Source organism: Hibiscus syriacus, unplaced genomic scaffold, assembly GCF_006381635.1.
Source record: "Hibiscus syriacus cultivar Baekdansim isolate YM2019G1 unplaced genomic scaffold, ASM638163v2 tig00112498_pilon, whole genome shotgun sequence".
Taxonomy (NCBI): Eukaryota; Viridiplantae; Streptophyta; class Magnoliopsida; order Malvales; family Malvaceae; genus Hibiscus; species Hibiscus syriacus.
This window is the reverse complement of record NW_024063347.1, coordinates 1875818-1900761: the sequence shown is the minus strand read 5'-3', so window position 1 is coordinate 1900761 and position 24944 is coordinate 1875818. Positions and strand designations below refer to the sequence as shown.

At 34.9% G+C, this 24944-nt stretch overlaps 2 protein-coding genes across 3 annotated transcripts; both read right to left on the bottom strand.

Moving 5' to 3' along the window:
* Window positions 1-1818: 1818 nt before the first annotated feature.
* LOC120180659 (calcium-dependent protein kinase 11-like) lies at window positions 1819-18439 on the bottom strand. Of its 2 annotated transcripts, XR_005521701.1 has the most exons (9): window positions 17780-18439; window positions 16962-17105; window positions 16713-16865; window positions 16477-16592; window positions 14463-14630; window positions 14115-14339; window positions 13673-13880; window positions 12858-12861; window positions 1819-1831 (listed from the first exon to the last, which is right to left on the bottom strand). XR_005521701.1 is itself a non-coding variant. In XM_039185943.1 (7 exons), the coding sequence occupies exons 1-7, from the start codon at window positions 18330-18332 to the stop codon at window positions 13734-13736; spliced, it is 1506 nt and encodes a 501-aa protein (XP_039041874.1). In that variant the 5' UTR covers window positions 18333-18439; the 3' UTR covers window positions 13599-13733. The 2 variants fall into 2 exon arrangements, 1 of the variants encoding a protein (XP_039041874.1); XM_039185943.1 differs by lacking the exons at window positions 1819-1831; window positions 12858-12861 and having other exon boundaries at window positions 13599-13880.
* Window positions 10368-12649, bottom strand: LOC120180660. The gene is made up of 2 exons (XM_039185944.1): window positions 12116-12649; window positions 10368-10687 (listed from the first exon to the last, which is right to left on the bottom strand). The coding sequence occupies exons 1-2, from the start codon at window positions 12617-12619 to the stop codon at window positions 10643-10645; spliced, it is 549 nt and encodes a 182-aa protein (XP_039041875.1). The 5' UTR covers window positions 12620-12649; the 3' UTR covers window positions 10368-10642.
* Window positions 18440-24944: the final 6505 nt, after the last annotated feature.

The window sequence follows — 24944 nt, the reverse complement described above, 5'->3', positions numbered from 1 at the left end:
ATGATTTTGAAGCTTTAGAGAATCACCATTAATTAAAATTATAAAATTATTAGTTATAATAATATTTAGTATAATTAATATACTTTTATAAATAAATATAATTAATTTAATATATATTTTTTATATAATAAATATTTTGGTTGGTTGCAATGGATGTGCGTTGAAGTATTCATTGTATAGGTATTGGGTTTGATACTTAAAACTAATTTTATTATTTATGATAAATAAAATGATGATATTATACGTATATTATATAAACTAATATTTTGGTTAGTTGCATGTATTTGACAAAACATTTTTTTCGTTTATAATAAATAAATAAATAGTAGGAATTATAATGAATAACGTTGTAGCAATAAGTGCAAGAATATTCACTTCCATAATTTCATTATTTTATACTTCACAATAACTCGAGATTTAAGAATATAGAAATAAAAAAAAATTTATCGCTGATAAATTTAATGCAATAACTTACATTTATTTTTATAATTTGTCGTCATTAAGCGTTTAACAGCAGTGACTGAAATGATTTTTATAATCCTAATGACTAAATTGATAGTGCTTTAAAAGTTATCATGATTTAATTACAATAATTGTTTATGACTATATTATAAATGTTGTAAAAGTTTGGTAACCAATTGGATTTTATTTTGGTGAGTGGGTTTGATTTGATTGCAGAGTTTTGATATAATTCAATGGAGGAAGCTTACGAACATCATCATTGGGTTTGGAAGAGAACATCACTTCACAGCCGAAGATAAAAGATTAGGTTGACCAATGTGATTATTTTAAGGACTTTTGGGTGGCCGACACTTACAATGGTTTAGGTATACCCAAAACAAGATTCTTCAAATAATATAATCTTTTCCCCTAAACCAAATAATGTAGGATTTCAGCCCCAAATAAAAAGGTGTTAGGGTACATAAAATTCCCATTTTTAAAAAAAAATCAATTAAATTACTAATTTTTTATATGCAACTGTACTCTTAAATTAAAAGATTAATTATTAAATTGAAAAAACAAAAAATAAATAATTTAAATGACTTATTTAAATATTAGTGTCATTTGACATATTACGTTTCTGTAATGTGAGATATATATTCTTTTAAATAAAATTTCTGAAGAAATATATTAAAATCTTAATATAATTAAAAAATAATTTTGTAAAACATTATCACCTGACAATTCTGTAAATTGATATGTAAGATTAACTAGTTTGTATATCTTTTAATGATCAATTTTGATCAAAGAGATAAATTGATGAAATTTTAAAATATAAATATTTAATCGAGTGAAAAGAATTTAGAGAATTTAATTATTTATTTTAAAAAAAAATAAGAAATTCATGCACCTTTAATACATAAAAATAATGATGTATAGATCAAAAGGATTTCAAACAGACTACATATAACATTTATAAGTAGCGTGGATCTTGAGTAGGATCCGTGTTTGCTTAATCAATTCAAGTTATAAAATTTTGGATTATACTTTAATTTATAAAGCTTTAATTTCGTATTAGAAAAATTTAAATTTAATACTCGAGTTGATCGGATTAGAGTCATTTTGAACTAATTCAAATGAGTTGGTCGAATCCTACAAACACTGGCCGCTGGTGGGTTGAGTTGGTCAAGGACTCCTTAGGCTTAAACCACCTTGCCACCCTAACTGGGTCTATGTCAAGGGCCATATATGTACAAGGAAAACATAGTTAAGATTTAACAGTTAAAAATGTTTCAAACTTTTAGTTAATTTAATTTATTAATTCAATATTTAACTAATTTGGTCCAAAAAATATCTAAGAAAACGATTATTTTTTTCAAAATTTCAAAAACTTTTAAAACCATTAAACCATAATTATTTTATTAAACAATTTTCACAATCCAAACTTACTGTTTGGTCTATGACTTAGTGGCAGATAGGAAGTTCACTCGAGGAGTCGAGTCAAAGGGTTATAAATGAGACGAGACTTGAAAAGCTCACGAATTATTAATAATATTAAAGTTTTAGATTTTTAAATTAAATTATTAATAATATTAATATATATATATATATATATATGTTATTTAAGAAAAATAAAAAGTTCTACAACATTGGTCGAGTGTGGATAAGCGCCATTAACGATGAGCATCATTAAATTAATTTATAAAATATTAAATTATAAAGTACTAATGTATAATTATAAATTGATTTAAAATCTAAATGTAATTTAATTAAAATTCAATATTTATAAAACATTAGTTTTTAGGGTAAACTATACCATTTACCACCTAAATATTTACCCATTTTATTTTAACCACTAATTTTTAATTTTGTCAAACAAGTCACTAAACTATTTAAATCTTTTCAATCAAACCACTTGATGTTAAATATTAACGGAGGAGATGACATGACAGTTAGTAAAATTTATATAAGAGAAAATAACCTCAGTGACCAAAAATCCCATATAATATACGATTTTAACCAACTTTTTCCGGATTTGCCAAAATGACCAACAAAATCGCAATGCGATCGCTAATTCGCAACGCGATCCCCATTATCGCAAATCAGTTTCCAGATTCGCAATGCGATTATGACTATCGCAATGCGATTTTCCAATTTCGCGTTGCGATTTTCCCAATTCGCAATGCGAATAAGTAAATCGCAATGCGAATTTGGAAAATCGCAATGCGATACTGACTATCGCAACGCGATAATACAAAATCGCAACGCGATACTGACTTTCGCAACGCGATAATACAAAATCGCAACGCGATACTGACTTTCGCAACGAGATAATACATAATCGCAATGCGATTTTCAAATCGCCATTAGTATCGCAAAGCGTATTTTATTTTCAAATTCTAAACACGAATATTAATATATTGGAACACTGAACCGTCCACAGTATATCCCGTAATCGCAACTCATAACATAAAACCTAAAATCACAACTCAGTCTCATCTCCATCTCTCACTCTCTCACCCATCTCCGACGAAATCCGTCCCCATCTCTGGCGAAATCCGTCTATCTCCATCTCTCAGAGCCACCCTCACAATCAGAAATGGAAAATCAATCAAATCAACCACCGAGGGTTAGTTTTTTTAATTATTTTCTTTTTGAAATTTTTGCATTATTATTAGGTTTTTCATATTGAAATTGATGATAAGTTTACTGGTAATTTCAATAATAGATTAACCATTTCACTTAGATTGCTTATTAAATCAACCGAGAATCGCAACGCGAAATGAAAATTGCAACGACAAAATCGCAACGCGATTTTATTCTCTCGTTACGATAGTCAAATTCGCGTTGCGATTGTCATTTTCGTGTTGCGATTTTCATTTTCAGAAACTATTCTTCTTCTGCAAATTGAAACTTGAATGAATTGCATTACTTCAACCAAAAAACAAAGACAAATAAGAAATTCACAGTGTTGCAAATTTAAGTTTGAAGAATAAACTACTACTCTTTATGTTTATTATTGTTTTTTGTATATCTTCACAGTGTAGTTTTTGGTATATCTAACTTAGTATGTTTATTGTTTTTGTATAACTTTTATTCGGCTCAATTGACCTTAAGAAATAAAGTCAGCCTGGCCAAAACAATTGCGTCAAAGCTTTCACCTGCACAAAGAAAAATGTTTGAGGATACTTGCTTCGGGCCATGGCTGAAAGTATAACATCCCGGTGGAGATGCGATTTTGACACACCTGTTTCTTCAAACCATGACTAGGTATCTACCAGATACTATACAACGTCGTGATGAAGAGATATGGTTTGATTTTCCACCGGTGTATACGTGTTTTGGGCGGGAGGAGTTTTGCTTAATCACTGGTCTACGCTTCAGACACGATGATGTAGATCGGTACACTAGACACATTACCCGTCCATCATGGTTATCCCGGGTTTTTCCTGAGCTGGAGAGGCCGAATATACACATGGAAGACCTGACGAGATTATTGAATAAGAAAGATAGTTTTACTCGGATGGATGACGTCGATGTTGTCCGAGTATGCCTTCTAATACTTTTGCATGCCGACTTTTTAGGCAGAGAGGCCAGACAATCTATTCTGAATGATCTAATCAAATTGGTAGAAGACCTAAATGCGTGGAACCTGTTTCCGTGGGGCTCGTATTTATGGAAAGCTACATGGAATAAGTTATCGTCTGCCTTGGATGATCGAAAAAGTTTGCATGGCGATGGTTCCAAATACACTTTGACATGCTTTATTTGGGCCTTTAAGGTAAGAATTTTTATATAATGTTTCCAAAATTATAAGTAATTATTTAACAATTACTAATGTTTGTTATTATATTGTTTATAGATTTGGATATTTGAGGCCTTTCCCGCCATGAAGACATATGCAATAAAAACTTCAAATGATATTCCCAGGGCTATTTCATGGAAGAGGAAACGAACCTTGCAATGGGAAGATTTACTACGATATACGACAATAAATAATGTAAGTTAACATAAATACTACTATATGTTTATAAACAAATTATTACTAGTACACGTTTAACTTTGTTTGAGCTTTTATATTGTTAGGAGGCCAACACTCCATTACAGAGGCTGACACCCACGGAAGCTGAGCTTGCCACTGATTGGTGGCAAGCTAGTAAGCATTTTTTTTGATGGCACGGATGATGAGCAGTATCCACTTTGGGAGCCATCACCTCACCCAGAGCTATCACCTCACCCAGAGCCATCACCTGATCGACCCGACTATACACCTCCACAACGACAACCATCACCTATTCTGTCACATCATCGAGCCTCTTCTCCACCATCACCGCAAGATAGGCGACCGACAAAGATGCCACTACGTTTATCTCCCTGTTCTCCACCTCCACCTCCACGGGATGAGTTAGGGGAGTTACGTGATGAGGTCAATGCCTTGCGTGAGGAGGTCGGTACTTTATGCAAAGACGATGGTGCATGGCGTGTTGAGATGTCTACTTTACGCGGTGAGGTAGCCGCTCTACGTGAGATGGTAGCATCGTTGCAGAATAAGGTTCATACTCTACGCAACGAGGTAAGTTTAAGATTTTTCATATTTAACTTGATGATAAATTTACTCGTAATTTCACTTAGATTAATCATTTCACTTAGATTGCGTAATAAATTCATTCGGTTGCTGCCAATACTGCTAAACTGTTTTTGTTAGTATTTGTTTTTGGTTTTGTTTTTGTCTTTTGGCTGAAGTAATGCAATCCATTCAAGTTTCAATTTGCAGAAGAAGAATAGTTTACTTTCGCAACACGAAAATGACTATCGCAACGCGGAAATGGCTATCGCAATGCGAAATGAAAATCGCAACGCGATTTGTGTTTCGCATTGCGATTTTCATTTCGCATTGCGATTTTGTCGTTGCGATTTTCATTTCGCATTGCGATAGCCATTTTTGCGTTGCGATAGTCATTTTCGCGTTGCGAAAGTAAGTTTCGTGTTGCGAAAGTAAACTATTCTTCTTCTTGAATGTTTATATATGTTGTCCTTTTAAATATTTATATAAGTGCTTACTTCTGGAATGTTATCTGATGCATTTTGTGAACTATGATAGAATAATGACTTGGGTGAATACAATGCAAGTTTGAAACATATTTGTCTTTGTTTAATATCATGTCTGTTTATTTACTGATTTATGTATTAATTTTTTTTAGCAGCCCGATAAGGTGGATGCTTTACGTCAGGTTTTCCTTGCACGACGGAGTTCACGCATCAGACGGCGTGCACGTGCTATTACGTCTCCGTTCACCCCAATTGTGCGAAGACTCCGTAAGAAGAAGCCCGACTCACCTGTCATCCCTCAAGAGTCCCCTCCAATCGTTCAAGAGGCCCCTATCATCCCTCAAGAGTCCCCCCCACCGTTCAAGAGGCCACTGTCATCGTTGAAGAGGTCCCTCCCACCATTCCAGAGCCCGATTCACATGGGGTAATATATCGATTTATTGAGAAATCCCCACCGTTGCCGGACATGATGGATGAGAGTTGGCTCTCGTATGAGTTACCGGCTAGTACCCTTCCGGTATCTGAAGTGGAGAGGAGACAACTAACGAAAACAATTATGGATAATACCCTTTGGGCTAAGACCGCAGTTGATTTTTATCTACATGAGCGGAGCCAAGGGTGTTACACTGACATAAGCAAACTCAACGATGAGATGTATTTGTTGCTTAATCGGTCTTGGTGGGGTGTGTTATTAGGGGTTGAAGACAGTGGCTATTTCGATGGGGAGGTAAGTCTTATATTTGTCTTATATATGATTTTGATTAATTTTTTTTAAAAATTAATGTAATTCACTAATATATGTCTTTTTTTGTAAAACAACATATCGATGCGTGGGTGTCACGTCTTCTAATAATAAGGAAGCTTAGGAAAAATAAAAAAAATTCGCGATATACAATAATGCCAGCGGCTTTTCACGCAGTTCACTTGAAGAATCAACGAGATGAATCATTTTCGTTGGGCAATGGACAAGCTAAACTTTATCCTGCATGGTGGGAGGTCGATAAGGTTAGTGTTTATTTTTTAAATTTTTTAAAGGTGTTCATAAATAAGTGCACAAATAAATGAATTATTACTTATGATTGCAGGTGTTTATCCCTGTTTTGGAACGTCGTTATTGGCTTCTCGTCCAACTTCAGCTTCGATCCCTGAAGATAATAGTATATGACAGCATGATAAATTACATATCACTGTCTGATTTGAGAGATATTATCAAGGGATGGAGCTCTCATTTGGCTAAATTCTTGGATGAGACTAATTATTGGACTCATTCTGGATACAAGAAGCCAAAGAAGTTCAATGTCACAGTTGTCAGAGACGAGATCACGCCACAACAATCGCCGGGAGCCAGAGGGGATTGTGGTCTTCTCGTATGCATGTGCTTGGCGCGTTTGACGACAGGAAGCACAGAGTTTCTACCTCCCACCGATAGAGATAGAGCTGCAGTAGGCTTGTGGTTTCGGCATTATATGGCTAGAGCGATATATTCGAGACGCTGCCTACCTGCATCCGCGTTATGAAAGTATCCATTCTTAATTGGTAAGTCAAATGCAAGTTTTGTTAACATATATACTCCTTTTGGTTTGAAAATGTTTGGTTAAGTACCTAGAATTCAATAATTTGATGTTTGTAGGTTTTAGATGTGTAGGAAGTCTTGTTTGAGCAAATGTTTGGTTTCTGCAGGTTAATCCTTAAGTGAGCTGCGTGAAATGGATGTACGGGTGCAAAAGTTGATTCATTGATTCAATAATTGATGAGGAAATAAGAATTATTATTATTTTTTTGATTGTTTAATTGATTTGTAAAAAAATGATTTGTAAATGTTGATTTGTTTAATTGATGTGTACATAATTCTTATTTGTGCTTGTTTAATTGATTGAAATGTAATAGTTGATTTGTTGATTTTCAATCTGCATTATGTTGAAGGCAAAACAGACTATCGCAACACGAAACTGACTATCGCAACGAGAGAATCGCAATACGAAATGAAAATCGCAATGCGAAATGAAAATCGCATCGAGAAAATCGCAATGCGATTTTCATTTCACATTGCGATTTTCTCGTTGCGATAGCCATTTTCGCGTTGCGATAGCCATTTTCACGTTGCGATAGTCATTTTCGCGTTGCGATTTCCCCGTTGCGATAGTCAAATGAATGTCTTATAAGTGATAACAACTGAACAGATCATAGCAATGTTCAAACTCAAGTTAATAATACATGCCTAACTGAAAATGTTAAAAGTTCACACATAAAATACACATAATACAACGTTTGCATTTAAAAATACCTAAGTTAACAGTCCCAAAAGGTGAAGTCGGTTGTGATTGGGATTTTGAAGATGATTGCGATTTTGATTGCCTTTTGCTTGACACCACATGAACTTTGGATTTTGATGAGGATCCATATTTTGGTAGAGGAAAAGATGATTGTGATGGCACTGGTGAACCACATGTCAACCTTGTATAACCACTTTCCTTGCACCGACTACATGTCGATCACTTCTTCTCTTCACCCTTAGACGGTATACGATCGTGACTTTTTGGTCGGCCAGGTAGCCTTCTGTCCATGGCTGGTGGCAAAACTGTTTGTAAGTCATCTGGTATGTCACACTCAGAAGGATGTTGCGAAACTAAAACCTGTTGCGAACTTTGAAAATTGCATTGCGATTCTGTATTATCTCGTTGCGATAGTCAAAATCTCGTTGCGAAAGTCAGAATCGCGTTGCGAAAGTCAGAATCGCTACGCGAAAGTCAGTATCGCGTTGCGAAAGTCAATATCGCGTTGCGAAATTGGAAAATCGCATTGCGATAGTCATAATCGCGTTGCGAATCTGGAAACTGATTTGCGATAATGGAGATCGCGTTGCGAATTAGCGATCACATTGCAATTTTGTTGGTCATTTTGGCAAATCCGGAAAAAGTTGGTTAAAATCGTATATTATATGGGATTTTTGGTCACTGAGGTTATTTTCACTTTATATAATTACACATTTAGTTCTCATTACTTACACATTCTATTAATTTGGTTCTAACTTTTAATTAATTCAATAAATTTAATCCTCAATCAGATTATGACATGTGTCACTATGTGATTGGGTTTTTTCTTAATATTTTTATTTAATTTAATAAATTTTTCTTCCAATCAAATGGTGTCATGTGTCACCAATTGAATGAATAAAAAATAAATTTAATCAATAACCGTTGCTGGTAGGGTTTGAATCCAAGGAATTAGGAGAAAAAGAAAACATTTTAACCACTGGGCTGCACCATTTAAATGAAAAACCTATCACGACATAATATATATAGTTAATGGCAATAAAAAAGGGAAAATGACCTAATAATAACTCCAACATGGAATAATTGAATAATACAATAATATGATATATATATATATATATATATATATATATACATATTATAATTAATTAATATGTGAATGCATTTTATTTGTATTTTAAATCATTTTAATGAAAAAATAAAAAAAATACTTTTAATATATCATAATTGAAATATAACAAAGAGTGTCGTTGACTTAGAATTTTCCTGATAGTTGAGGGTTTATCATAGTAAGTATTTTAACTTATGCATTGACTTGTTTATATCTCAGTTAGAGTAAGAATTTTATATTTTATTATTTATTCATTATATATTTGAAGAAAATTTTAGGGTAAACTTGATTTTATTGAATTAGTCTATTTTAATATAGAGTTGTTAAATAAGATTAAATTCGATCGATGTTATAATATTTTAAAATATAAGATATGATACATTTCAATTCAATAAAATTAGAATAATGAAGATAATTTATTAATTTAAAATGTGTAAAATGATACATTTCAATCATAACATATTAAATTCACTTTTATTTTATTTTTTTGCATTAATTGTGATTTAAAATATAAATAAAACATATTCATTTATTAATCAATTATAATATTTGTTTATATATATCTTATATTTTCATTCTATTCAATTATTTCATGCTTGAGCCCTTATAAGGTCATTTATTACCATTAACTATATCATAAAAATATATATATTATGTTTTGTATACTAGACAAATTTAGTGATACAATTTAGTGGTTAGGGCGCTCAACTTTTCAGCTTGCGTCCCAGGTTCAAACCTCACTAGCAGGCCACCATTGGATTAGATGAGAAATAAATTAAATAAAAATATTAAAAAAATCTAATCACATAGTGACACATGACACTATCGGATTGAGGATTAAATTTTTGAATTAAATAAAAGTTAAGACCAAATTAATAGAATATATAAGTAATGAGGAATAAATGTATAATTATACAATTTTATTAATTGTCATGTCATCTCCTCCGTTAATATTTAATGACATTAACATTTAAATAGTTTGGTGACCTGATTGACAAAATTAAAAAATGATTAAAGTAAAAGGGGTAAATAGATAAGTGATAAATGATATAATTTACCCTAAAAACTAATGTTTTATAAATATTGAATTTTAATTAAATTACATTTAGATTTTTAAATTATACGTTTAATACTTTATAATTTAATGTTTTATAAATTAATTTAATAGTGGTCGTCATTAACAATGCTCATCAGTGCTCATCGAGCATGACTGCATCATCCAAATACAATATAAGATTTTCATGTACTTAATATTTGGTTTTGTGTTTCAGTCGAGCTTAAAAATTTTAAGTTCATGAGCTTTTGAGTCGAGTTAAACTTAGTGTTAAAGTTTTTGAGTTAAGCTCGGTAATACTCAAACTCGACTCGACTTATTTATACCCTAGTTCGAACTATAAGATTAACAGTATGATCTGTAAATGTACATAAAAATATTTCGAGATATACACAACAAAATAAAAAAACTGAAACTGCATTTATACGCCTTTGGGATTCAGGCAAAGGTAATGTAATAACTAATAATAGTAGTGTTAAAGTTATGAGCAACATTTTTGTTCACAACTCATACATGAAAAAGTAGAGTTCATTATTTACACAACCTTCTTATGAACACATTTTTCATGAGCCTTCGCCACACCAATCTTTTATGAATCTGGCATTTTACTATCAACTACTTCACCTCTTTCTTTCATTCTCTCTTTTCATACGAATCATAGATAAAAAGCTTACCCTATCGACTTAACGAAGCAGCAACACCAGTCTGTGGCAGCTACTCGGTAATCAGCATCTGAACTTCGTTCGTAGGCATTGGAAGCTGAAATAAATAACAAACATGGGATGAAAATGTATTGATGTATTAAACACCATTAAGCTGATATTTTCACTTGAAACACCACAATCATGGCCTGAGCTGCCCCAATGAACACAAGTAGCATCTAAGAAAAAGCAAATACGAGGCATGACTATGATGAACTACTAGATATCTTGCAAGGTTACCACCTTTTTATTCAAGTGTAAGGCATGCAGATACAGACACTAAATAGCGCACAGTAAAACTTTGTAGCCTACTTAGTTATTAAGTTGGTTTGAAGAAATTAACAACAATTTTAACACATTTTTCATGTTCGTTCTGATCTTGCTCCTGCAATACCATTCCCACATTAACAAAACAACAAACGCATGCCATGCCAACAGTTTACATATGCTAAAAAAAGCTTTTAACCATTGATCCACGATTCATGGGGTATTTAGCAATGGCGGGAAGGGGATAAAGAGGACAATGTTATGATTAGAAATAATGCCCCTCTCCCTTTTCTACATATGAATCACCTCTATGTTGCACCCGACTCTTCCTTTTTGTTGTACTACACATGAATATATGCATTCAAGATCCTCGAAGTACATGGAAAATTTTTGACACACCCATCTCCGAGACACGATTCTGAGTAACATAGAATCACCCTACAGCTGATCTTACAGAATTTCGAAGGCCTGCTTACTTTTGGAGAAATGCCTTTTGTTCTTTTTGTTTTCCATGTCTACTTTTTAACAAGGATTTAAATTGTAATTGCGATCACGTTTTTAATCATGTTGTATTTATCACGTTTGCAGACATAATAGATGTTATTGCAATTATTGTGAGTATCGTCATCATGAATTTCTTTTGATGGACTTGATTTTTTTTTAAATCAGCTGATTTTTATTTTTTAAAAATTAGAATAACGGGAATACCAGTCTATTATTATCGCAATTGATCGCTACTCGTTAAATTGCAGCCGAGATCAATCATTATTGGTGTAATTCCGCTTCATACCACTATTTTTCACAACAACGATTTTAGACACCACTGCTACTGCTATATGATAATTACTATTTGAATTCCTACTAAAAAGTACTCTAAATGTGATAATTGAAACAGATAAATACTTTTTTTATATTATGACTAGATTATAAGATAATATCTAATACCTTAACTATATGAACCCGACGACTAAATTCATTTAATGCGTTTGAAACAAGAAAAATACTAATCATAAGGTTGCCAAGTTTTCAGGAAGTGGAGAATCAACTAACTAATATGAGCCTCAGCAACACGATCAACAAACTCTCATAGGAAGGGAAAGGAATTTAAAAGTAAGTCCAGAAGTTCAGCTCAAACATGCCTAACTATAAGAATCCGGGTACATAAAATTAAGACAGTAAAACAAATTAAAAAAATTAGAGGAAAGGGAAACGGGACTACCTGAAGAACTGATTTCCAAGAATATTCACAAGAGCCCGTAACCTCATCACGGCAAGAATGGACGGTCTTGAACTGGTCAACGTCGAGCTTCTTATTGATGAATCCAACTTGGAAATAGATGGAATCGGAGGGTGGCAAATCGACCTTGATCTCATCCACATCGAACCACAAGAAGAATCGCTTCACCTGGATGCCTTTCAAATCGGTAATGGAGCCATAACCCAGTTTTCCGGTGATGGTTTTCTCGTAGTAGACCAAGTAATCGAATTGAATATAACAAGGGCTCGCCAGCATGACGACGAACCTCCCATCGTCGTGAAGGACGTAGTCGGTGACTGTGCTGGGTAGAAGGCCACTAGGGAGACCGTATTGGGGAAGGATATCCCATACTGTGGGCGGAGCAGGCTGAGGCTCAAGGGCCGAGAGAGATTTGGGGATTGGAAAGAGGAAGATTAGATAGATTAGAGCTAAACCCAGATGGGAATTCAAGTAGTAGGCCGCCATGGATGGAAGATGGAAAGCAATTGAAATGTGTGCGAAGACTCCGTGTCTCTTGTGTTTTATTATAATACAAGTTGATTTTAATTATTATATTAATTGATTAATTTCAACCATTAATGAATGAAATATCAAGAGTTGATAAAGCTCTAAAAAATCTGAGCAAGAAATGGACCCCACGAAGATGGGCGGTCCTGTCAAGAACATTTAACAAAACCTGGACCACTGTCTTAAATGAATTCACATGTCTGGGTTTTCGTTCTTAGGAGTTCGCATGAAATCAGTAGATTGTTTTACTGTAACTCTCCTCCTCAACAACAATTGTCATAGTGGCAGCCTCAAAATCCAGGCTTCTTCAAAATCCATCCTCTGTGATGGCTGAAGCCCTTGCTTCTACAATTGGTGTCATCTCCAAGGATGAAAAAAGGACATTCTTGAATCCAATAATAAAGGCATTATCTCTCGCCTTTAAACTCAAAAACCTCACCTATTGTGAAACAATTTCTGTTGGAATTTACCTTATTTTCTTTTCTTTTTCTTTTTAATTTTCTTTTTTGCTTTTTCCTTCTCTTTCGTTCGATGTTTTTCTAATAGTGCACCCGACTGATTAGCAATATGTCCATCCATCATAAACGAACATTATTGTTTCATTATAAATGGAACATTACAAGAAGCAGCAATTGTCTGATGGCTACATACTCTATAATGCCAACAATTAGTGAACTATACAGGCTAATTTATTCTATCGGCTGAGTCCTTCCCTCTAACCATTATTAAGGTAGGCATGAAAACCATAAAATCTAAACATTCCCAAGTAAACGAGTGAATAAAATCCAATCCCAGACCTAAAGAAGCATTGACACCCTAGGCACCTTAAATGGAACGTCCTTTGATTTCAGTTTCTCAAATCGCAGCAAACTAATCAAGAGATTGGTTTTCATTCTATGTTTATGTTGTTCCGACTTGTTTTAGATGCATATTAGGACATCGGAATAGAGATTAGATATAACAATTCAAGGACCTTCTAAATACATGGAAAAACGTTGAAAAAAATTAAACATACTTATGTATGATACATACTTGTATCCGACACTCACATCCAAGTTCGAGTAATATAATTTCAGTTAGTATCATGTGATGGGTCTTTCACTCCCAATGCATCAGCTAAACTGAAGGTCAGGTTGCTCCTCAAAGATCTGCTTCTTCCGACCCCAGCATCCCCCGTTCTCATCATTGCAGCAAACTCCCCGTAGTCTATTCGCCCATCCTGCAATTTTAATCGTGGATTTGTATTAACATTTAGGAAAAGAAAATCAAATTTGAAATACTAAATGCACTCATACAAGTAATAATTCATATTTTCCGATATAAATACACTCAAGAGACATTCATCTCAGTGAGGACATTGATACGAACACGATGATATGTGGAAACTTTGGCTATGTAACTTTAACAATGGAAATATGAAAGAATAACTTCAAAGTTTCCATTGTATACTTACATTGTCTTGGTCAATTTCTTTGATCATCTCATCCAGATGAACATCACCTAGACCAAACTCTTTGCAGGCATTTTGAAGTTCATCAATGGTGATGTAACCACTACCATCTTTATCAAAAAAGGCGAAAGCAGCAACTAAATTCTCCTCCCTCTCGATCTTATTTATGTGCAGTGTAGCAGCAAGGAATTCACCATAGTCAATTGTTCCACTGTTATCGATATCAGCCTGCCAAAATTCCCAAGGCAATAACCGTAATTGTGAGACACGCTCATGTTGTAACAGTATAGAGTATCACTTAGATTATAGCAAAAACATTAAATTTTCAACAACTCAAAAGGGTATATTTACAGCTTCCATTAAAGACTTGATTTCTGATTCCGTAAGTTCAGAGCCGACTTTCTTTAAGCCATCTTTGAGTTCCTGAAATGTAATCGTCCCACTGTTGTCTGTATCAATCATTTTGAACAACTCTTTCAAGCCACCAATTTCTTCCTCAGAGAGTCTCTCTGCTATGACCTGCAAAAGAATTTCTTCTACATCGTAATAAGACGTGTGAAACATACATAAATATCAAGAAGCCATGGTATTTGTCAGTGACCCAAACAACCAAATCAAAGTCATGTAAATGCTTTCTTTAATGCATGCCTTTTTGTCAAGCAAAAAAATGGTGTTGTATACATTGTACAATATGAAGGGATACACTTTGAGCAATAAACTGTTTTTCTACAATCATGAGCTATAGCAGAACAATCTAACCGAAAAGGAAATAAAATTTTTACAGTTTCGCCTTCTTCCATCCAAGTAGCAATCTCTGCCCCTTATAGTTCTCATGAAACTATTTGATAGTGAATTTACTTCTTGGGATGAAATGATGGTTTGCGGCAATATCTCATCACCACTCACAAGCCCAGATAAAGTTAACATGTATTAAAGTTTAAGAGATTAGGTTTGTGACTTCTACTGCCAACAACTACAGCAAAAATGAATGTCCAATTTAAAACAAGTTAAATTCCAGACCCAAGCCCCCATCCAACTAACCAACAACTAGCTAACCGACACCAAAAGTTTGCTTTGCCGAACAAAACAAAAATGAAGAATGGATGTTTCATTCTACTTGCAGCTGATTACATTAACAAAATCATTGTAACAACAAAAATATGAATGGATGACCTTGTTACTTGTGTGATAAGCTACCTCTCTTTATACCACTATGAGTTCTAGCATAACTACTGAAAATGGAAATAAATTTTAAATCTGCAGAATTATGATAGTTTTGCTTCTTCCCTATCCCTAGCCCTCCCATCGTTTGAATTATCTTGTTGGGGTGTGAAAGGCTCTTTCTGTTTTCCATTTTTCTTTTTTTTTCCTTCCCCTTGCTTGGTGGGTGTTGATGGTTTGAAGCATGTTTTTTTTTTCTTCAGAAGAATGCCTGTAAACATATATCAAACCCAACCCAAGAAGATTTTTTGGTTTTGGAGTTTGAGATTGTACAACCACACTTCAGCTGCAACCAATTGTAGCAGAAAGAGATGCCCACTACATGGGCTATAGCAATACTTAATATTATGAATAACGAAACTGCCTCCACCTAAAACCCTTTCAAAGCCCAGACCCAGAACTCCATCTGACTAAGCCCCATTTATCCCAAACCTGGGGTTTGATTCACCACAAATATTTTTGAGCCAAAGACAAACACGAGAACCCAATGCGGACACCCAAAAACTCGAAATAAGTTCCATGAAAGGGAAAGGGAAGGTAAAAGCTTGTATATCTATAAAATTTAATAATGCTACCTGAGTGAAGAATTAAAATAAACAAGAGTTGGGTATCATATCAAATATAAATACCAAAGTATTTCCATGCAGATCGCATTGAATCACAGTGCTATTCCATGTTAAGAAGAACAGCAAAAATATATATCTGCCATGATCGAGTGTAAAATGAAGCCAAATTATAGTATACCTACATAGACCTCCATTCCTTCTCTCTACTTATTATGGCAAAATCCATACTTCAGACATAAAAACAATTTCATAAGACCACACCCATAAATTACAGTGTAATAGCAAAAATAACACTACTATGCTAAGAACATCTTATTACTCAATTTTGGCAGACTGTTTTTATTATTTCTACAAAATCATAATTTCATGTCAGATATTATTCATCCCATGAACATTCAATCAGAAGCTTTCGAGGATTTTTATTCTCGTGGTGCCCAAGACAAGATAAAATCCTTCAGCAAGAAGATAATAAATTCTGAATATAAGATAACTAGATGAGAAGTTAACTATCAGATTCTATGAATTTTTTCCCACAACTAGAGATCATTAATAAGATGGAAAACAGGAAAATCACATACACGCAGAGCCATCTTTTTAAGTTTGTTCATTGCTGAGAACTTCTTTAAACGTGATAATACAGCAGAATCCAGAGGTTTGTCTGGGGCAACCCTATCATCCACAATCCATGGGTGACCTGATGCATAAATCAACTAGCAATTGTGATTTACAGACATACAACAAAGAATGGAACTGTCATTCACCTGCTACAGAAAAGAAATAATAACATATATGGCATAGTATTCAAAGAACTTACACAGGACCTCATGAGCAGAAATTCTTTTTTTTGGGTCCCTTTCAAGCATCTTCATTAACAGATCTTTTGCACTGTCAGAGATACTAGGCCATGGCTCAGATACAAGATCAACTTTTCCATGTAAAATCTGTCTGAAGATTCCCGAATCACTTTCTGCAAGTGGAGAGGGAAGGTAAGTACACCTCAGGATATGAGAACACGAGAATGGCACCACTTGTTGCAGGGATTACAATATTTCAAAATAAATACCAGCCCAAAATGGGGGGACCCCACTCAACAAGATATATAGGATAACACCAGCACTCCATATATCTGCTTCTTGTCCATAATGCTTCAACAAAACCTCCGGAGCAACATAAAAGGGACTCCCAACAACATCACAAAAACATTGTCCTGCAATGGAAACGAATAAAGCACCTCAAAAAAATATAAGGGAAAGCACTGGTACATGGTGCACGAGAAATTCAAAGACGGTTCTTACAAGCAGAGTTCAGTAATAAAGCACTCACTGATAAGTTAATTGTGATAATCTTGACATCAGACGAGTTTTCCAAGCTAATTGAACCATCTCAGTTAATGTTGGAGAAGATTTATATATTATATATTCAATTGAATTAGATAATTGAACCAGAACTGACGTTCCACACAATTTCCCTTTTCAAAAATAATGCGAACTTTGAAAAATATATATCAAGCATCAAATCCCAAGGGAAATTGATCCTAATAAACAGTACCTGAAGAACATGCAGTGAATCATGACGGAGAAATATAATTATCCCAAGAACTTCAAAGAATCAATTCAATTTAAATAATAATAATAATAATAACAATAAAATCAAAAGAAAACCCCAACCATGGAAGCAACCAATACCAGATAACATTTCAAAAAAAAAACCAATACCAGATTTCAACATCCAATCAGATAATTAACAAAAATCAGAAAAAGAAAATTCAAAACTACAGTTTTTAATTCACGGTGAACTGCATTAATCATTCAACCCAAAAAGCCTTCAATTCAAGAGAATCAAGATCAACATATATACGCAAAAGAAAACCCAGGGAGCAACCTGGTTTATAGAAGACGGACAAGCCAAAATCTGTAGCCTTGAGAACGGCATCATCCCCAGGAGAATCAAACAAGAAATTCTCAGGCTTGAGATCTCTATGCATAACCCCAAGAGAATGACAAGCCTCGACCACACCGACAATAGTTTTGAGAAGCTTAGCAGCCTCTCTTTCACTATAATGACCTTTGGCCACAATCCTATCAAAAAGCTCCCCACCAGCACAAAGCTCCATAACCAAATGAACAAAGACGGCATCTTCGTAAGTTCCCTTGATCTGCACCACGGATGAGTTCTCGGACAAATGATGCATGATCTGGATCTCTCTCCAGACGTCATCATAATCTTCAAGGCAGACGAGTTTGCGCTTGGGGATTGATTTGCAGGCGTAGCGGACACCAGTGACCTTGTGGGTACATAGATAGGTGGTGCCAAATTGGCCTTGGCCAAGCTTCTTGCCCAAGAAATAGTGGTCCCTTATTCGCTGGGTTTGGTAGGGTAAAACCGTACCACTGGGCTTTCTGGGTCTTGATGATGATGCAATTTGCTTATTCATTGCCACAAATAATCTCGGATGAGATAGATCCCTTTCGCTTTCACCTTCGTCCCGCTAGACAACCAATGTTTACAATTCCAACCGAATTTACAATGAAGCGGAAACAAAGCTCAAATTCTCTGATTTGGAATTTTTTTTTTCTTTTATTGTTACAAAATAGTGCATATTATGAGTGAAAATAGAAAATTGGAAAAAAAAGTAATTTTAACATAAATTTTCATATATAAATGTTAGTCCTTAAAAAAGAAAAATTAGGAAGTTATTATTTTTATTCCATGGTTTTTAATAAAATAAATAAATTATGATATCACATGTAAAATGGATTTTTTTAAAAGTAAAAAATGAATAAAATCAAAAATCGAAATGAATCATGTAAGTTGAGCGGTTGAGTAAAATGTCAAGTTTATTGAGATATTGGGCATATTTATTAGGCTATTATTATATTATCCAAAAATTGGGATTTAAGTTTGGTCGCGTAGTTAAGGTTTTTAACCATAATTTTTTTCTCTTTTTCTTTGTCATCGTTAATCATCTTTTTTTTCTTCTTATTTATATAATTGACGGTGATATTAATTTTAGTATTGATCGTTAATTGTCGGTATTTATTTTCTTTATTTTATTGTGTTGTATCATTGTTTTTTCTTTTTTTTCTTTTTAATAATTCTGTCTTTATGATACGTTTTTCTCTGTCTTTATGACATGTTTCCTTTACCTTTTGGCACATTTCCTTTTTCATAGTTAAATTTGATATTACCGCGATTGATTAAAATGAGGTCATTTGTTATTATGATGATCTTCCATGCTTTGGATTCTCATATTGGATTTGGATACGATTTTGCGTCCGTGGATAGTTTTCTCACGTCATTCGATTATGATTTATAGTTTTTCGGTGGTCTTTCAATAATTTGATCTCCTTTTGTAGTTCGCTTTTCGATACAGTTAGATCTGTTCGTATCTACCTTTTATTCGAGTTTATTTGGTTAGGTTTTTAATATTTTCCTTATATGATCATTGTGTGATGTTAAGTCACAATTTCTTATGTAAATGATTATAGGGAAATGTTCTTATTATGTGTTTTAGTTTACGATTGTGATTGTAAATTTTAATTATAACTTAGATATTTTTTTTATTTTCAATAAAACTAACGGTCTCTACCTTGTCAAAAAAAGTCCAACCACATAGTTTTATTATTAATATTATTATTACAAAAATTTATTAAAGGTTTAATACAAAAATAAGTATTTAACGTTTTAACGTTACACTTTTAGGTGTATGGATTATAATGACCATTAAATTCGGCCGTTAAGTGACACACATCACTTTCATAAAATTTTAATTTTTATTTAAATTTAAATTTAAAACTTAAAATTATAATTTATTTAAAAAAAACCCAAAATTTTATAAAATTACCCCAAATGTTTCAAAAAAGTATCAAAAAGACCCCTAAAATTCTTAAACCCCAATCGACTCCTTTGCCTCCAGCCATCGTCATTTTCGCTGTCACAAACGCCTTATCTACCACTATCGCTGAAGCTTCCTTATCTGATTCAATTGCATATCGTCGGGATATGCTCCCACTCAAAAGGAACAGCAACACTCACGATTCTATTATCCCGATGGTGGGGTTGCTTCGATGACATGACACACACTGGGCACTGGTGAGGTGGCTTCACATTGACGATGACAACTCACTATGGCTGGTAGTGGGTCAATCGAAGGTGATTGGGAATCGCTAGACAGTGGATTAGGGATTTGAGAGTATTTAGAGGATTTTATGATTTTTGGGGTGTTTTGTAAAAAATAGAAAAAAAGATATGAACTTTTTTGAACATTACAAAAAAATCAAAATGTATAAAATAAATTTTAATTTAAGCGTTTTTTTGAAATAAAATTTTATATGCCCGATACGTGTCAGATAACGGTATTTTATAATGATCGTTACAACACATACACCTAAAAATATAACATAGAAAATGTTAGGCACATAAAACTATAACAAAAAAAAACATTAATCACCAATTTTTAATAAAAAAAAATATTTAGACACATAAAATTAACTTTAAATATAGCTTAGACACCTATTTTTATGTTATTTTTTTTTTGTTAACAAAAGAGAATGAGCTTCAACGCTCAACTATCTCACGTTTCTTGTTCCTGAATCAGACTTACCAGTTACCACCTCCGATGGTGAGTTGTTTAACCAGTGTACGTCTAAGTCTGTTGGCTTCGCATGTTTGGTTGGCCACTCTGTTACTGTTTCGAGGAGCGTGTTGGCAACGCACAATCCAATCCTTTTTTTCCCTCTCTCTGATATGCAGTATGATATTCCCCGTTCGTTGTTGTATTCTCTTGTTCTGCAATATGCGAACAGCATCGAGGCTGTCCAGTTCCATCTCTAGGTGGGGTTTTTATGGTAAGCCTTAATTAAAATATAAAGTTATACAAAAGAAGTTGCGTTCATGTTCTTACAAAAAGGTTTTTTATATAGAGATATTTTAAATAGTGCGATGAAATAAGAATCATTTTATTATTTAAATATATTATTTATAAAAAATATCATATGATAAAAAATAATCATCAAAATAATATTTATTTTATGTTTTGTCAACGTATTTAAAAAAAAAACAGTTTATTAAATATATCTTTATTTTACGTTACATAATCGATCATAAAAATGAAATATGTATTTGACCAAAAAGTGTTTTCATTAGATTTTACTGTTTTTATATTCAATTTATATCACTGATTTAGGTTTTAAGGGCACATAGTTTTAATGTTATTAGGTCAGTGTTAAAAATGGTTATTTAGGCATTTGACTTTAGGGTTTCAGAGTAAGAGCATTTAGAGTGTTTTGTTATGTTAGGGAGTAATGATTGGTTTGGAGTTTAATTTTAATGATTAATTTTATTGTTTAAATATAATAAGAAGGTAAGAAATAATGACAAAATTTAAATGGAAAAAGTTATTATTAGAGGAAAAAATTATAAATGATAAGAATATATGATTATGGCTTGAGGTTGAGAGATACTAAAAGAGGAAGACATTTTTTTAATTGTGACATGAGTTTTTAAAGTATTCATATCATTTAGGTTGTATGATATTTTCTCTGATATACTTAGCATTATGAATTCTAGTTGATTTTGAACGATCTAGATATATATATTTTTTGTAATGAAGAATTCAATACAATTATATGCCAAATCAAGACATGTCTTAAATTTTTTTATCGAAGGAAACTCATATTTATATACTTTGAAAACATGATAAAGACAAAATACATCATCCATATATGCCATGTAATCGATATTGACATATTAACATATAATTATCAAGTCGATTTCATTCTCTTTCATTTAGAATGTACTCTCTGTGGAAAGTTTTTTTATCTTTTAAATTTATTAAGTGGATTTGCTCATATTGTCGTTAGTCTCTCTCTCTCAATCATGCAGACGCCATTGTTATTGTCATGCCCTTAGAACTTTGATGCCTCGGAACGTGCGGCCTTAGTCGCATTCTTAGTGATTGCGGCTAAGTAAGCCTGAAAATATCTCAAGCAAGGATGCTTAGAATCTCGATGGAAGCTAGACAAGAGAACTATCACAAAAAGGAAGATAAGAAAGCGTTGAGAGAAGAATGCTCTTATGATTTCTCAAAGTGAAGGAGTGAGTACAAATGAGGAGGGGAGGACTCTATTTATAGCTAAAGCTCCCCTCAATGAACGACCAAGATCTAATTACATCGACAGTCGAGATTAAATCCTACCTACAAAAAACAAGTGAGCATTATCTATACAAATTTAAATGCCACCAAAGTCTTTGTGGCTTCTAGAAGGTCCAAACCCCCATTTGGGCTACTTTTCATGTACTAACCTCGGTGGTGGGATTTGGTTCGTGACATTCTCCCCCACTGGTTCCGGTGATGCCCTCGTCACTCGTTTGGCATGATATTGGTATATTCTGTTTTTGAATTGCCAAAGTCCCTCGGCATGTTCCCAACTCCCTTCGAACTCGGGTTGTCCCTTCCATAGGATAAAGTACTCATGCCTTGGGCGGTGTCCTGGTCGTCGAATGACTCTCTCCGCTTGTATGTCCTAGATCTCCTTGTCATGTGAGACTGCTACTCCGATTGGCGCTCGGTGTGACTTGCCTCAATCTGGATCCTTGGTATCCTGATGGTACGGCTTGAGCAGGCTAACATGGATAACTGGATATGCTCGGATGGTTGAAGGTAACTCTAATTTGTAGGCCATGGTGCTTACCCGCTTCACGACTCGGAAATGACCCTCGTATCTTCGTACAAGCCCCTTGTGCACATCCGCGTGGCACAAAACATTGGCCAACTTTGTAAGGACAAGGTCGCCAACTTCAAAGTTTACGTCCCTCCGCTTTCGGTCAGCCCACTTCTTGGTTCGCTTTCTCGCCTTATGCAAACAAGCTCGGGCTAAGTCGTGTTGCTCGTGCCACTACTTGGAAACGTTGTGTGCTGATGGATTGGGCCATTCATACTTGGTAACAATCGTGTTGGGTGTCAACGGTTGTTTCTCGGTCACGATCTCGAACGAACTTTGGTTTGTCGCCTCGCTCCGTTGCAAGTTGTAGGAAAATTGGGCCACATCCAATAACTTTGGCCAGTCTCGTTGGTTGGCACTCACGTAGTGCCTCAGATAGATCTCTAATAGAGTATTCACTCGCTTAGTTTGTCCATCGGTTTGTGGATGAACTACGGTGGAAAAGTTCAAGCTCGATCTCATCAGTTTGAACAACTCCGTCCAGAACTTGCCTGTGAACCGCGTGTCTCGGTCACTAATGATGGTTTTCGGCATTCCCCAATACTTCACCACATGCTTGAGGAAAAGTCGATCCAGACTTTAGATGCCGGTATGAACGTCGCATACTTTGAAAACCTATCAACCACAACCATTATACTTGAAAGTCCATCAGTTTTGGGCAAACCAATGATAAAATCTATGGAAATACTTTCCCATGGGCGCTCAGGAATGGTCAAAGGCTGTAGCAGTCCCGCCAGTTTCTTTGCCTCGATTTTGTCTTGCTGGCACACAAGACAAGTCTTCACATAGGCCTGCACATCTTTAGCCATGTGCGGCCAATAGTATTGCTCCAAGAGTAATTCCAAAGTCCGATCAACTCCTGGATGTCCCGCCCACTTGGAATCATAGCATTCCTTCATGAGCTCCTTGCGTAACTTCCCATATCGAGGTACAAAGAGACGATTCCCTCGATAATATAGTAGTTCCCCCTCGAGCCAAAACTCTCGGGTTCGCCCCTCCTTAGCTCCCTCAATAATCCGCTCGGCCGTAGGATCGTGGGGTAACCCTTCTTTGATCCTTTCGAGCAAGGTACCTTCCACAGTCTCGATGGCGTACCTCCGGCTTAAGCCATCTGCAATACAGTTCACCTTTCCTGGCTTGTACTCCATGAAAAAGTCAAACTCGGCAAGAAACTCTTGCCAACGAGCCTGTTTGGGAGAAAGCTTCTTCCGGGTGAGGAAATAACTGTTGGCAACATTGTTCGTGAACACCACGAACTTGGACCCGAGCAAGTAATGTCGCCATGTGCGCAAGCAATGTACAACTGCTGTCATCTCCTTCTCATGAACCGAGTACTTCCTCTCGGTCTCATTGAGCTTCCGACTATCATATGCAACCGGATGTCCCTCTTGCATGAGGACTCCACCAATAGAAACATCGGACGAATCAGTGAAGACTACACAAGGCTTGGTATAGTCTGACAACACCAACACGGGCTCATTCACCATGGCCTCCTTGAGATTTTCAAAATCGTCATGGCATTTCGTGCTCCATTCTCACACATTGTCCTTTTTGAGTAGCTCGGTCGAGGGTGTGGCAATCTTTGAATAGCCCTTCATGAACTGTTGGTAGTAGTTGGCTAGTCCCAAGAATGCTCGCAATTCAGTTACCTTGGTGGATGGCTTCCACTCATCAATCGCCCGGATCTTGTCTTTGTCCATCTGGAGCTTGCCTCCTCCAACAATATGGCCTAAGAATGGCATTTCCTTTTGCGCAAACGAGCATTTTTCCTCCTTGACATAAAGCTCGTTCTCTCGTAACACTTGAAACACCCTTCTCAAGTGTTCAACGTGTTCTTCCAAAGTCTTACTATACACAACGATGTCATCAAGGTAAACTACAATAAAACGATCAAGAAAGGGTTATAGTACCTTGTTCATTAATGTGCAAAAGGTTGTAGGGGCATTGGTGAGACCGAAGGGCATCACAAGGAACTCATATGAACCGTAGCGTATCACGCAAGCAGTCTTCAGTTCATCGTCTTCCGCTATCCGAACTTGGTAGTATCCAGACCGTAAATCTAACTTGGTGAACCATCTTGCACCACCAAGTTGATCGAACAAGTCGGTAATCAATGGGATCGAGTACTTGTTCTTCACAGTGAGCTTATTCAAAGCTCGATAATCGATGCACATTCTGAGGGAGCCGTCATGCTTCTTCTGGAATAGCATCGGTGCACCAAATGGTTCCTTTGACGGTCGGATGTATCCAGCATCTAAGAGCTCTTTCAATTGTCTGCGAAGCTCCTCTGTATTTGGCATAAGCTCTATCTTGTGGTCCACATC